At 36.9% G+C, this 13,112-nt stretch overlaps 1 protein-coding gene across 4 annotated transcripts in view; it reads left to right on the top strand.

The window, feature by feature from the left end:
- Gtdc1 (glycosyltransferase like domain containing 1) overlaps positions 1–9,259 on the top strand; it is a 331,796-nt gene extending 322,537 nt beyond the window's left edge. For 3 of the 4 annotated variants that reach the window (XM_059260434.1, XM_059260436.1, XM_059260435.1), the window contains 3 exons: positions 2,513–2,583; positions 3,286–3,377; positions 8,133–9,259. In XM_059260434.1, the coding sequence (XP_059116417.1) occupies positions 2,513–2,583; positions 3,286–3,377; positions 8,133–8,216 (247 nt within the window). In that variant the 3' untranslated portion in view covers positions 8,217–9,259. The remainder of the gene's footprint in view (positions 1–2,512; positions 2,584–3,285; positions 3,378–8,132) is intronic. The other variant, XR_009378775.1, reaches the window with a different exon arrangement.
- Positions 9,260–13,112: the final 3,853 nt, after the last annotated feature.

Below are 13,112 nucleotides of genomic sequence, written 5' to 3'. Positions count from 1 at the left end.
ATCACTTTCTTAGATCTTGTAGACATGCTGTGGAAACCATAACATAAAATATGAGTTACTTACAATAACTAATTTTAATCCCATCTGCTAAGTATGACAACATTAGCATTTCCACTTAATTAAAAACACCCTTAAAGCAGCGATGTTTTAATCACTCCATTTTATTTACTCTCCTCCGGTGTCACTTATAATTGTAACTTTTTATTTTTTAATAATGAGGGATTTTTTTTCTCCTTGCATCACACAAAAAAAGTGCTGTCGATAATTAGCAGTCTTCTGTTATTAGTAGACTCAGGTGTCACAACTGTGTCTCATCCTCATTACAGTAAAAAATTTCACCTATCAGATTCATTATTGCTAGATAATGCGACTGAGAGCCTTTGCAGGCCCTCCAGAAAAGTAATTCAGCCAAGCAAAATTATCAGCTAATTATATTTAGAATCAGAAGCCCAACAACTATTTGCAGATAAATTGTATGAATTGAAGTGAATAGATCTGAATATTAAGATTCATAGATTTAGCTGATGATTTGTTAATTGGAATAAAAAGGTCATTTACTAGTCATTTTAACAATAGATCAATTGGAACCCTATTTATTATTTAACTGGTAGTGCATAAGGATCGAAATGATGAATAATTGTATTATCAGGAGTGTTTTTCAGAATAACAAGATATGAGGAACTTATGAGGATGCTATGTGATTTATTTTTAAATGTTTGTGTATTTTAAAATGTAATCCCAAGCTAAATATTAACACTAGTATTTTAACAAGTCCAAAACTAGCCGAAACAGACTGTTCTGGTTTAATGAATTAGAACTTCAACTATGAATTAGATGATTACTTGCAAATAAAAACTAAAATCTAGGTGGTTGCTGTTGTTGTTTTTAATTTTCCCTTTCACATCAAATGATGCTGTTCCTATCTTATTGTATGGCATTATACTTGATAGAGACATTTTGGACATAATGTGGCATATACTCATACAGCAACTCAAAACATAAGTCAGCCTGTAATGATTTTCTTTTAGGGTATAGCATAATTCAAATCCATTATTAAAGAGAAGATAATATGCACTTTCTGAAATGCCTGTGAGTTCACTCTTAATTCATGTAATTATAAGAGAATGTTCATATGTATTTTCTTTTCCGTTAGCACAGCATTTTAAAACGGAGTGACTTCAGACACCATGCACATTTTCTTTTGGTTCGGGAAGTACATCACAGGCTGATATGCTCAAAAGTTTTCTTAATGAGTTGTACTGTGGCACAGTGTAGTTTATAGCTGTGCTTACAAGACTGCACATGTAGAAAACGGCTAGATAGTTTGTCTTCTAAAAGGAATAGATGGTCACTAAAGCCTTTGCATTTCTATTGTGTTTTGTAAAAACCTAGCATTTTTCCTAAAATTAGACCTCAAAGTAAATACTTTCCCTTTATACTAATTTCAGCTTGACATAATAAAAATAGGGAGAACATCACCCACTTAAAAACAGTTTAAATTGCGTGTACTCTGTCACTGTAAATAAACAAGGTAAATATTGACATGACTTCAGATCATTCTTGGACTGAAAAAAATCTGCAGTTCAAAATAAATTCTGCCTTTGGTCAACATTTTGGATGCAATTCAAAGTTTCTCATAAAATAAACATATTTTAAAGAGTGTTTTGAATTTCACTGCATAATTTCTAGCCAACAGAAATGACAGTGGTGTCTTCAAGGTTTATGATATGTCAGATCAATAGCCATTACACAAACTCAGCAAGACTGCAAGGAGCAGTACCTTTCTCTGCTTAGCCCCCCACTGCAACAGGGAGAGAACCTCCTGGAGATGCCCCCTGGGAAACGCACAATGCGAAACTTTGTGGTTGTTTAATAATAAAAGTATTCTTCCCTGATAAAATAGAAAGTAAGCTGAATTTTTAGTCAGAAAAGCAAAATGTTCATTACAATGATTTGAACAAGACTTTCCGCAAAGGGAGAGTTTTACATCTGCATAATAACAAATTGTTTCAAAGCCTGAGCTTGAAATGAAAATGCCCCATCACAACAGATTGTAAATTTTTTTTTCCTATGCTTTTAAAAGTGCCTCGATCATTTCTACGGCTTCCCTGCTAAAGTATTTGCTGTTTTATTTAAACGTTTTTTGAAAAATGAACATTCTGAGGCTTTGCGGCATTATTAAGAAAAGCTGTCCATACTTTCCCATGTTGTTGAATGTGTTTATCTGCTGATTATAAAATGTGTTAAACAGTATTTTAGAAACAACAAAAATGCAGCGCTGCGCTTTGATTAATTCAGTGAACAAAGCATATGCTGCCGGTTCTGTCCCATGAAAGTCGGGTATGATCAATAAAATCTTGCAAAGAGCAACTCTGGCATTTAGGAGTATCCTGCCGACCATGATTTTGTCCCCTCAGCTCTGGGCTCATCCTGCTGTCTTAGACAAACAGATCCCCTCTGACTGTGATGCTGTGCCTGCTGTACCCTTGTCCTCTTTCTGACGTTTCTGCAGGTTGGAAGCTGTGTACTGTGGCTGTTACCCACTTTGTCCCAAAGACTTGGTCTATCCTGAAATATTTCCAGGTAGCTGCTTTCATGTGCTTTTTCTTTGTTGTGATTTAATACAGGATTCATGCTAAACTAAAAGTTTGAAAATAAACTTAAGTAGGAGCAATTGTTTATTTGGCAAGTCAACATGTTAGTGTTAAGGAAAAATTTATGTGTTTTAATACATTAGAGTAAGCTTATATTTACCATCTGTTCTTTTAAGATAACAAAAAAAGCAAGTTTTCAAATAGCATTCTTCATTGTTAGCATACACATCTCATAATGACGGATTTTTATAAGCAGGTCAGTACTGCTGCAATTGCTAACAGATTTTTTTTTTAATGATACACACAGAGAAAATTCAAGGATTGAAAGTCATACCAAATTCTTTAAACAATTGAGTAGTTAATAATATGCAACTGTTGTACCGAGTACATACAGCTATAGCACTGGTTCTTTGAAAAATTCTCATCACTAAATATATCACATATGCATTGTGCTACATTAGAATAATGTATTTTAATCACCCAGAGGAGATGTCTAAACAGCACAACTACACAGTCTTATTTAGCATTAAACATCCTTGTGAGCTGAGGTAACCTTATAAAATCATGCTTAAATAATGTAAAACATGAGGCGGCACAGAGCAATATGCATTTTTAATTAGTAAAGTGACTAATATCGAGTGTGTGCTTTGAGGTTTTTGTTTCATTAAAAATGTATCTGTTTTTCCTGCAGCTGAGTATCTGTATTCCACACCTGAACAGCTTTCAAAAAGGCTCCAGAGTTTCTGCAAGAGACCAGATATTATAAGAAAACATCTTTATAAGGTAGCTATTGAGAAGAAATTTACGTGATAGAAATACCACATTTAAGTACAAAGAAAATTTAAAAAAAAACATCTAATTAACATACTAATGTTTAAAGGAAACATGCTAGGGAGGGGTATTGGTTGTTACACTAACAAGGATTAATTAAACTGGATGCCAGTTGTATTAACCTAGGTCTTAAGAAATACGTGCACTTCATGCACAGTACATGCTTTCTTTTTAATTTATTGTTTTCTAAGATGACTGTCCTGTACATTTAGCCCCAAGAGGCTTATAAAAATGAACCTGGATTAATGTAACTCATTAGTTTAAAAGGAAGTAAAGGAAAGATTCCACAATTATACTAATAAGGATAAGCCTTTCTTCCCATCTTAATGAAATCTTAAGCCCTCAAAAATTTAGGTGAGTGACACAGTGAAGTTAGCTGTCTATTTTTTAGCTACTATGAAGATACCTTTCAAAAGTTGTATTCCCCTCATCCTGTTGAAAATGGGTCGTAAAAAATTCTCAATTTGTTTAGAGTCAGGTCCATGGGTCTCAGTTCAAAATGTCAAGACAAATGGTTTATGTAAAGAGTACCATCAGCACTCACCTCCTCTTCTCTTACCTGAATCAAGCATCTTACATTGTTGAAATAGCACAAAAAGCCCCTACTGAAAGTGTTATTGAAGTGGGAATCTGCTTTCTGGGCTTCCAAGGTGGATGTAGACCATGAATAATTTGCCTTCTTATGTTCTTTGGCTACAGTATCTTTATTTTATATAAGGTTAGCATAGTTTACAATATAGCACTTTTATAACACAGAACCTTTTCATTTTCTATGTTAATATATAACCTTCAGCATGAAATACATTCTCTGCCTTTTCCTTTTTTCAGGCCTAAATACATATTTACATGGTGATACATGAAAACATGACTTTATTTCTCCAGGAAACAGTTAAACTTCAACAAAAAGGGAGAGAACCAAAAATGCAATTTAACACCCAATTTCAAGCTCATTATCTTTCATTGTCTATTAACTTGGCAATGGTTCAGAAGGTAGCTCATAATAGTTTAAAATGCTGACTGAACAGTTCCAGGCCTCAGTGTCACTCCCGGAGTCGATACTGTCGTATTGTGCATGTGAAGCCTTGCAGAGTGTGGGCCTCCAAGGCTCACTCCGCTGTTTACTCACTCCCAAGTTCAGTAGTAGTCTTGTTCACATACAGCACATACCAGTTAGTCCCCCATGCGATAGGTAGGCAGAACATGCAGATTAGGAAATTAAGGAAATAGAACAAGTTTTGGTACAAGTGGATTCTTGTTCTGTTTGTAATATGAACCTACTTTAGTGTTTTCACACTTAAAATATCAACTTTTGTTATGTCTGGGAAATTTTTGGATAAAGTGTTTGCAAATATGTTATACCATCCAAATTTATTTGTTTTAATGTTGGTTCAGGTCAAGTCCTATTAGGCCTATTACTCTACATCTGAGTGTTCAACCGTTTCACAAGGTCCTGCAACAGTTGTCTGTAGTTAGAAAAAGAAACAGATTTCTAGCTGACCTTTTTCAATAGAATTACTACCCTTCTGGGATATAGTGTTTATTTTACAAATACATGGAAAAACTCTAAAAGAATGTTAGCTTGTTGTATGATGTTAAATATACAAAGTTCTTCATGTACTTAAAAAAATTTTACATTTTAACTCTCACAGATAGTTTTAGTTTTCACATGATAAAAACTTGCAACTCAGTGTTTTATAAATTAGTAATCTATGAGAATTTACATGTATATTTTAAGTACTTTTGCAATGGATTTTTTATTTTAAATTTATTATATGCCTTCATATATGTTCTCATTGATAGATGTTAGTGATATTGTATCTAAAAATTATTCTCAAAATTTAAAGAAATTTATCTTAATTTATAAGTAATCAAGAGCTTTAAGACAAATGGCCCATCATGAGGCACTGGATTAAAAACCCTAGGAATGGACTCAAGTCTGGTTTATTATAGCAAAACAGATCAAACTAGTAAGAATGACTGTGTCCAAAAGCTACCATAAACTACAGTCATGTCTCCAGTTCTGTCCTGTTCATGTCCCAGTCTCAGGTGGCACTTGCTCTCACTGGATAATGGAGACTTACTTCCCTCCAGGACAGCTTTACGTACTTATGAAATGGAAAAGGACCCTTTGTGTGTTTGTGAAAGGAATGCAAGGGCTTTTTGTTTTCTTCTTCTTCTTTTTAATCTCTTCTTTTTTCTTCTTCTTCCTTATTTATTTATTTTTTTTATTTCTTCCATTGGATGTTTTGCTTTTATAAAGCATATGCTCTTAAAGTCTAAAAGGACCAAATATCACTGGATTCCTTTATTTGTTCCTTTTACATTTTACATCTTTTCTTGTTGTTTTTAGAGGTTTATGTTTGAAATCTTTCCAGCTTCATATCATATAGACTTTATTCTAGGGTAGATTTTTTCGTATGGATTCACACTTAGAAATTTAATGACTGGGATAAGGCTATTAATACTTGGCTTTCTTCTTATATGAAACATTGCACATTCAGTATGACTAAGATATTGTGGGCTGTGACTTGCTGCGGGATTTGAAGCAAACACAGAACTAATTCTGTCTTGGTGTCCTTTTGTTTCTTAAAGTGAATTTCTGCACTAGAACTCCATGACCTGTTCACCTGAATCATTTAAGGCCTGTGAGATTTAAATATTCTCTCTTTCTCTCTCTCTCTCTCTCTCTCTCTCTCTCTCTCTCTCTCTCTCTCTCTCTCTCTCTCTGTGTGCACATGTGTGCGTGCACGTGTGTCTCATGCACACACACATACACACTTAAAGAACATTGGAAAAACTAATACATGTAAAAAGTAAATGTTTCTTAATAATCTTAAAAATCTAAAGCCTTTTATTGCTTTAAAAAATTTAAAAACCACTTCTTAAAAAATTTACATGTATGAATTACACACAAATTTTGACTATAACTTTCTTCTAACATTAAGCTATGTCTTGCTCCAGGTAGGAAATTACACTAACTATGTACTTCCATAGGGAAAAAAAAGTTTAATTTCGTTCACAGTAAGAGCTCTTCTAGACCTCTCAGCCTACTATAAACAAATTTCTAAGAGAACTCATAAGACAGACTGAGGTCCATTGACTTTTTACACTAACAGTAGTATCCTTCCTACAAGCTAGCTTGGGCCTAAAGTTGCGCTTTTTGCCTTGATTTTAGTCTATGACTCACTGAAATACTCTAAAAGTTGTGTGAGACTAGCACTTTGTGCTTTATAATAACTTGTTATCCTTTTATTTTAAAATGCTTTGAAAAAAAAGAGATGGTCCCTTGTTATCAGTATTAAAAATAGAGCAAGAATATAGCTAGTGTATAGGGTAGACACTACCCAGGCTAACAGCACAGGCCTCATTTCTATCTGGTACCTCATTGGCTTTGATTTACAAACTGAGCAATGGGCTGTGAATGTGTGTGGTATGTGTGTCTGTGAGTGGTGTGTCTCTGTGTGAATATCTGTATGTGTCTGTGTGTGTATCTGTGTATGTTTATAAATGTGTGTCTGTGTGTATGTGTGTCTGTCTGTGTGTATCTTTGTGTGTGTGTGTCTTTGCATGTGCTTGCGCATGGGGGAAAAGGAGGACAGTGTCCCTTTGCTTTTCTGAGAGTGACCTGTAGTTTCTTAAGGTTTTCAGAAGTTAACTGTTGCTTTTTACTCTGCCCTTTTTAAACTGTTCAACAGTTGAGACCCATAAAATCTATTATTTGGAGGAAAGAATTTTCATATTTTTGTCTAAAACTAATTCCAAACAATGATTTTGCTTACAAAGCAGACCCGATGCCCAGAAAAGCCATTTGCAGTTGTCTTAATGATGTCAAGCTACATCCTTCCGAACCACAGCCAGGCTGTTTTTAAGTTCCCTTTAAGAGACAGTCACTCTGAAGTCTAGAAAGGGATAAGGTGTATCTCACCAGCATTAACACTACTCTAAAATCTTACTTTTTCCTGAGAAAATGAAAAGATTTATAGTGATATCATAAGGGCTTATAAAATTTCTAAGCAACACCTGCAAAATGTAATGAGAATTCTCAGTCTTAAGGTCTTTCTCTCCTTCTTCCGTCTCCCATATATCTTCCTCCTCTCCTCCACTTTTCTTCGCTTACTATGATTTTATGTGGTTTGGCTCTGCTTTGGCCAGTTCAGCTTACTTGAGATTTTGTTATTCTCCATAGGTAAGTTCTTGGCCTATGGGTTACCCATCTGTAGATCTAGAGGTTTTTTCCTTTTTCTTTTTTTTAATTTTCCCCAGCCATAATAGCATTTTTCCCCGAGGAAGTGCTATAATGAAATAATGAATAAAACCCATTTGGAAATGTAAAGCACCTTATAAATTCCATGTACTAGTAAGGGCATTTATCTTGTGTCCTTGCTCCTTAAGGGTAAAATTCACATTGGCAAAGCTGTGTATTGAGAGTATTGTGTACCTTCTGTGTATAAAAGTTCAAAGACAGGTGGTAAACTTCTAAGAGCAGTCATCCATGGCATACATACACCCAGGAACATGTGCAGCAGTGCCCATGTGCACACCGCTCCCTCTCACAGTTGAGATGCAGGCAGAAGCCAGACTTTCCTGGGGTGACGGAGCTCGGTGGCTTTGAGCTTGTCGCTGGAGAGATGAGGCAAGTTTGCGTATGAGTTTTCAGGCGTCTCTGTTTCTTCACTGCTCTCTAAGCTCTCCTCCCCCTTGTTGCAGGGTGAAGTGGCTCCATTTTCTTGGGCAGCCCTACATGGTAAATTCAGGTCTCTGCTCACAACAGAACCAAGGGAAGATTTGTGACAGATGGGGCTAAGTCACAAACTTGCAGCCTAAGGCAGAATCTGAAGAACTTTCCAGAGTGTGCCCATATTTACCTGATCAGAGAGAAAAGAAAATCTGCAGAGGAAGCCGAGCCTGGCTGCTTGTCATAGCTGACACAGAGCCATCTGCCACAAACCTGTGGCGGCTTCAGATCTCCAATCCCTGCCACCACCCCAACTCAAATTAAATACAGATTCCTAGAGACGTTATGATGGTTACACATGTCCTCGGCATCACATGTAGGAGACTGTTCAAAAAAAATATGTGGCCTGTTGTATAACCGCACTCATGTATCCCATATGTGGTGCCACATTGAATTTCCGGTTGAATCCGTTTTTATCCTTTGTACTGGATGACATGGTGCCTGAATTCTTTCTTTCTGCCGACACGATGGCAGCCAAACTGCAGCTTCAAACACTCACACTTGGCTGAGTTTCTACCTGGGTTGCCAGGTTATCATCCGAGCCTTCTTGTGTCCTCAAAGGGCCACGGGGCCTAGAAAGAGGATCAGAATGCTCCTGAACTAATTGGGCAGCCATCTCAAAGCTGCTGTAGGCAAAGGGCTGCTTTAGCACTTTTCTTTCAGCAAATTAATGACTCTCTGGCACAGGAGTTTTTAAGTGAAGGTATTAATAAGGGGTCTGGCAGGTATTCCCATGATTCACAGAGTTTCATTTGCATTTAATTAATCTTAAAGAAACTTGCAAGATAAACAGCTGTAATTCGGACAAACATGGCAGATACAGTGAGTGAAGTCCTCTCATCCATAAAATGAACACAAGATACTTGTTTTAAATTTTTTTTTCTATGGGTAAAAATAGAGAAATCAAAATGCTTCTAACAAAACCATAATTTGGTACAAACATTCTTCAAAATATTTGCATCCAACTACACATATACTCTTTCTGAGATTAGTCACTTGTAATTCTTGTGATCATGCTGCTCTGTTTGTTGGTGTAAAGATATTTTAAATGGCTGGATTGTAAAATAAATTTTTAATAAACTGCCCGCTGTAATTTTAATTAGCATATTCATTTGTGTTTAAGTGTGTGCACCTATCTGCGTTTCTTACTGAATGTTTCCTGTGTCAGAGAAGACAGAATACAATTGTCTCTTGTAAGGATGAACAAGGATCTGTGTTGCAAATGTTTGTTACATATTATGACATTTCCAAGACTTTCTTTGCATTCTGGAAAGCAGGAGGTAAACATTTGTAGTCATTAAGGTAAAGTCTGTTGATAAAGCATCTTCTGTTTACTAACAGGTAAATTGTAACTTCCTTGGCTATTGAAAGGAAAAACTTCTATGTACTGCAGAGTGAGGGAAAGCCAGAGAAGTGACTAGACAAGGGCCAAGCCTGGGTCCCTGTTCTTTAGAAGAGCTGGGTGGTCTAACAAGCATCCAAGATGGAGCAGATGGTTGCACTGAAGTCCTACAGAGTCCATGTGATAGGTATCAAAATAGAAATCAGAAAATCAACCAGGGTTAGGGAGCCATGCACAGTCCTCAGGGTAAAGGCAGTCATGTAGATCAGTGAACCAGGAAGGAAGCCCCTGAGAGCTGGAGGTTGCAAAACCGGAAATGGGAGCGGCAGAAATAACAAGCTGTCTGTGAGTGGACTCATTCCCACCTACTGTGAGAACCAAAGTCCCGACTTAGAGTCTAAGATTTTGGAATACGGAATCTAGTAGGGATGCCCCATTTGAGAGCAAAGCGGGTATCATTGTAAATAAGAAGCTCATAGACTCATCTCTTGGGCAAGATTTTGCTTTATACCCTCTAATGAAATGATCCAGTCAGAAAGATGCTTTTCACAGGTGGCCAAGAAGGAATGCTTGGTTTCTCTGGTTTTCTGTGGTGCCTTTTTACTGGTTAATAGGAAGAAATGAAATCTCTTCAGAGGGTATGTCCCAAATATTGAAATACTTTTCTGCTTTTTTTTTTTTTTTTTCAAATAAGGTCTCCTGTTTCCCCAGTTCATCTCAAACTCACTATATAGCACAGCATGACCTTGAGCCCCTGTCCTCCTGCCTCAGCCTCCAAGGTGTGCACCACTGTGGCTTATGTGATGCCAGGCAATTGTAACCCAGAGCTTTGGCAATTCTAGGCAAACTCTACCAACCAAACTACATCCATAGCCCCATTTCCCTGATTGGGGGCAACGGTGATAATGATACTACACGGGATTTTTCCTTGACTCAAAGTCAGATCAACTTTTGCTTTTAGCTGTGCTCATCATTCTCTGCAGGGTAAAAGTGTACATTATAGTTGCCACTTAGGAAAAACTAGACATTCACATTCAGTATTGGTGCACCTAAGTTATAAAAAGTTTTGTTGATACACAATTCTGAACATTTTTAAAGTCACGGGTCTGTACCTGTGTGTGTGCATGTACTTCCCACTAACCACAACATGGTGAGTGCAGTGCTAAGAAGTTAGTCAGCACTTGAAGTCAGTGGATAACTGGGAATATAGTAGACTCATTACTTTTTTAGAAGAGAGGCTAAGTAATCCCAGTAGTCCCTATTTTTTAGTATGTTGGGTTTTTTTTTTTTTTAAACTTTTGGTCTTTTATAGGTAATTTTAATTTTCGTTCTTTTAATTTAAATAGCTTTAAAACTCTAGCCATTATCAAAACTGATGCAGTGTCTAGGGTGCTTGCCCTCTCTCTACCTACTCTCTGTTTCTCTTAACAGATAATAGGATATATAGTTCTTAACCTCATCATTATGCCATATTGATCAGGATAGATGAAAAACTATCAAAACATTCCTGTTTGGCAAGCATCTTTCAAATACAGTTAAGTTTGAATGTCTTGCTCTTACTCCCAAGTCTTCAGGCATACCACACAGAGGGATAGTAGAACACATAATAAAATGGAAACTCTTAGCCATAGAAGGCCACATGGGTTAATTTCAACACCTTGAAATGCATCTGGAAGCCAAGACTTCATTTTATGTTGAAAGTGTTAATTATATTTGATATTTTTAAAAGTAAAATCTGTTTTTGAAAAAGCATCTGCTACCCAGAAATATCATGAGCCACAAAAAAGATTTCATATAAGCCTCAAGATACATTTCATGGGTGATGGAATCAGTCTTCAAATGTTTCCCTCGTGTCCTTTAATGCTGACATGTTCTGTGCTTCTTACTTTTCTGTAGGGTCTTAACAAGCCTTGCCTTAACTGCCTCTCACTCCAGGAGAAAGCTGGAGTGTTCCTCATCAGATGTTATACTTAACAATGAAGAGAGTATATTATAAACATCACTGTAGATGTGCTACATCTTAAGTGAATTGAGATATAAGCCATCTTCCCTTAAAGCATTTATTAAAATGCGACTGAGAAAGTTTTAAAACAAGTAGTTCTACCTGCTGCTCGAAGAAGGTAAACTTGTGGTTAAAATATTGCACGAGACGACGAGAATGAGCACCAACTTTACAACTGACCTTTCAGAATTCTGGTGGAAAGGGGACAAGCCTGCAGTAGAGACTCACTGACTCTGTGATAACAGCCTCCTCCTCTGCATGGGTAGGCCATTGGCTCAGAAAGCCTTATTATTACTCTTGCTGTCTGCCTCTATATGTTTTAAATGTTATTATTGATATTATTGGGTGTGCCTTTTGACCGGAGCTATAGACACTTTGGGAAGCATGTGGTAAGGGCTGCTGCCCACTAGCTTTAACATTTCTTGACTTTCAAAGTAACAACTGCATCAGGGAATCATTATTTTCCCACAGAAAGTGGCCAAAGCTGCTCAAACTTCCTATCATGCATGAGAAGATGTCCCTCTACTTACTAGGAGCCAAAGACTTCACTTTAACCTAGACACAAATAGGATTATGGATAAAATCAGGCTCTTTGTTTTGAACATGCAGAGATCCTAGCAGTTCTTCCCCTTGACTTTCAACCCCAGAAGCCAGAGCTTGATGGCTTTAAGAGATAATCTGTAGTGTAATAACAGTCAGTGTAACTGACTCCCTATCAGTTACTGTGTTTAAAGACATTCTGTAGAATGTTCGTGACACTCCTACAGGGAAAACATACTTCTGTGACTTTTTTTTTTTTTGAATGTGAAGTCATTTGTATGTGAAGTTTTAATGTTCCCAGTATCAGTTCACAACTGAGAAAATTAAACCATACCAGCGTACTTAGGAACTAGAGTGTGTTGGAGTTACAGAAAGAGAAAGAATTTGGTCTTTGAGGAAGCACCAAGTTCAAGTTTCATTACTCAGTTGGACCCATAATTTGATTTATCTCCCCTTTAGACAAAAGGCAACAGCTTTGTGGCCAGACAGATGATGCTAAGAGGCACATGAGAGACCATGAAGTATGGCCAGCACTTTATGTATTTTTATGACTGTTTTTATCTGGCCTTTAAGGGGGCATTGAATGTGCAAGGTGTCTGTCACAATCTCTACTGTTCTCTGTGTTCTTACATTTGCTGGATTCATCTATGTGGGTAATTTATTGGTTCTCTTGTCAAGCATTTGTCTCTATAGCCTCACAGTTTAATTTGCATGTAAGAAACTGAAGACCTAAACACATTATCTTGCTTTAGGTCCTGTGGAGGCAGAGTCATATCTGGGCCTCAGATGTTCCCAAGCTCTTTCTTGAGTTTGTAGTTGATTCCATTGGTCAAGTCCTACAAAGAAGGGGAAGTAGAAAGTGTGTATCTCCATCTATTGGCTTGCTGTGTTCTCCCGTCTCTGGCTGTCAGAAGAAGCATAAAGCACTAAGTTTCTAGTATCTTCCCTAAAGGCATATCACTGCTTCTTCTGGCCATGTATGCATTCTAAGTGGACAAAAGGAAAGCAATGCAAAAGCTTAGATTTCTGGTGCTAGAACCTCCAAATGACACCTGTAATATTTCTGAA

The sequence above is a fragment of the Peromyscus eremicus genome, chromosome 4 (assembly GCF_949786415.1).
Source record: "Peromyscus eremicus chromosome 4, PerEre_H2_v1, whole genome shotgun sequence".
Classification (NCBI taxonomy): domain Eukaryota; kingdom Metazoa; phylum Chordata; class Mammalia; order Rodentia; family Cricetidae; genus Peromyscus; species Peromyscus eremicus.
This window is presented reverse-complemented; position numbering and strand designations above follow the sequence as displayed.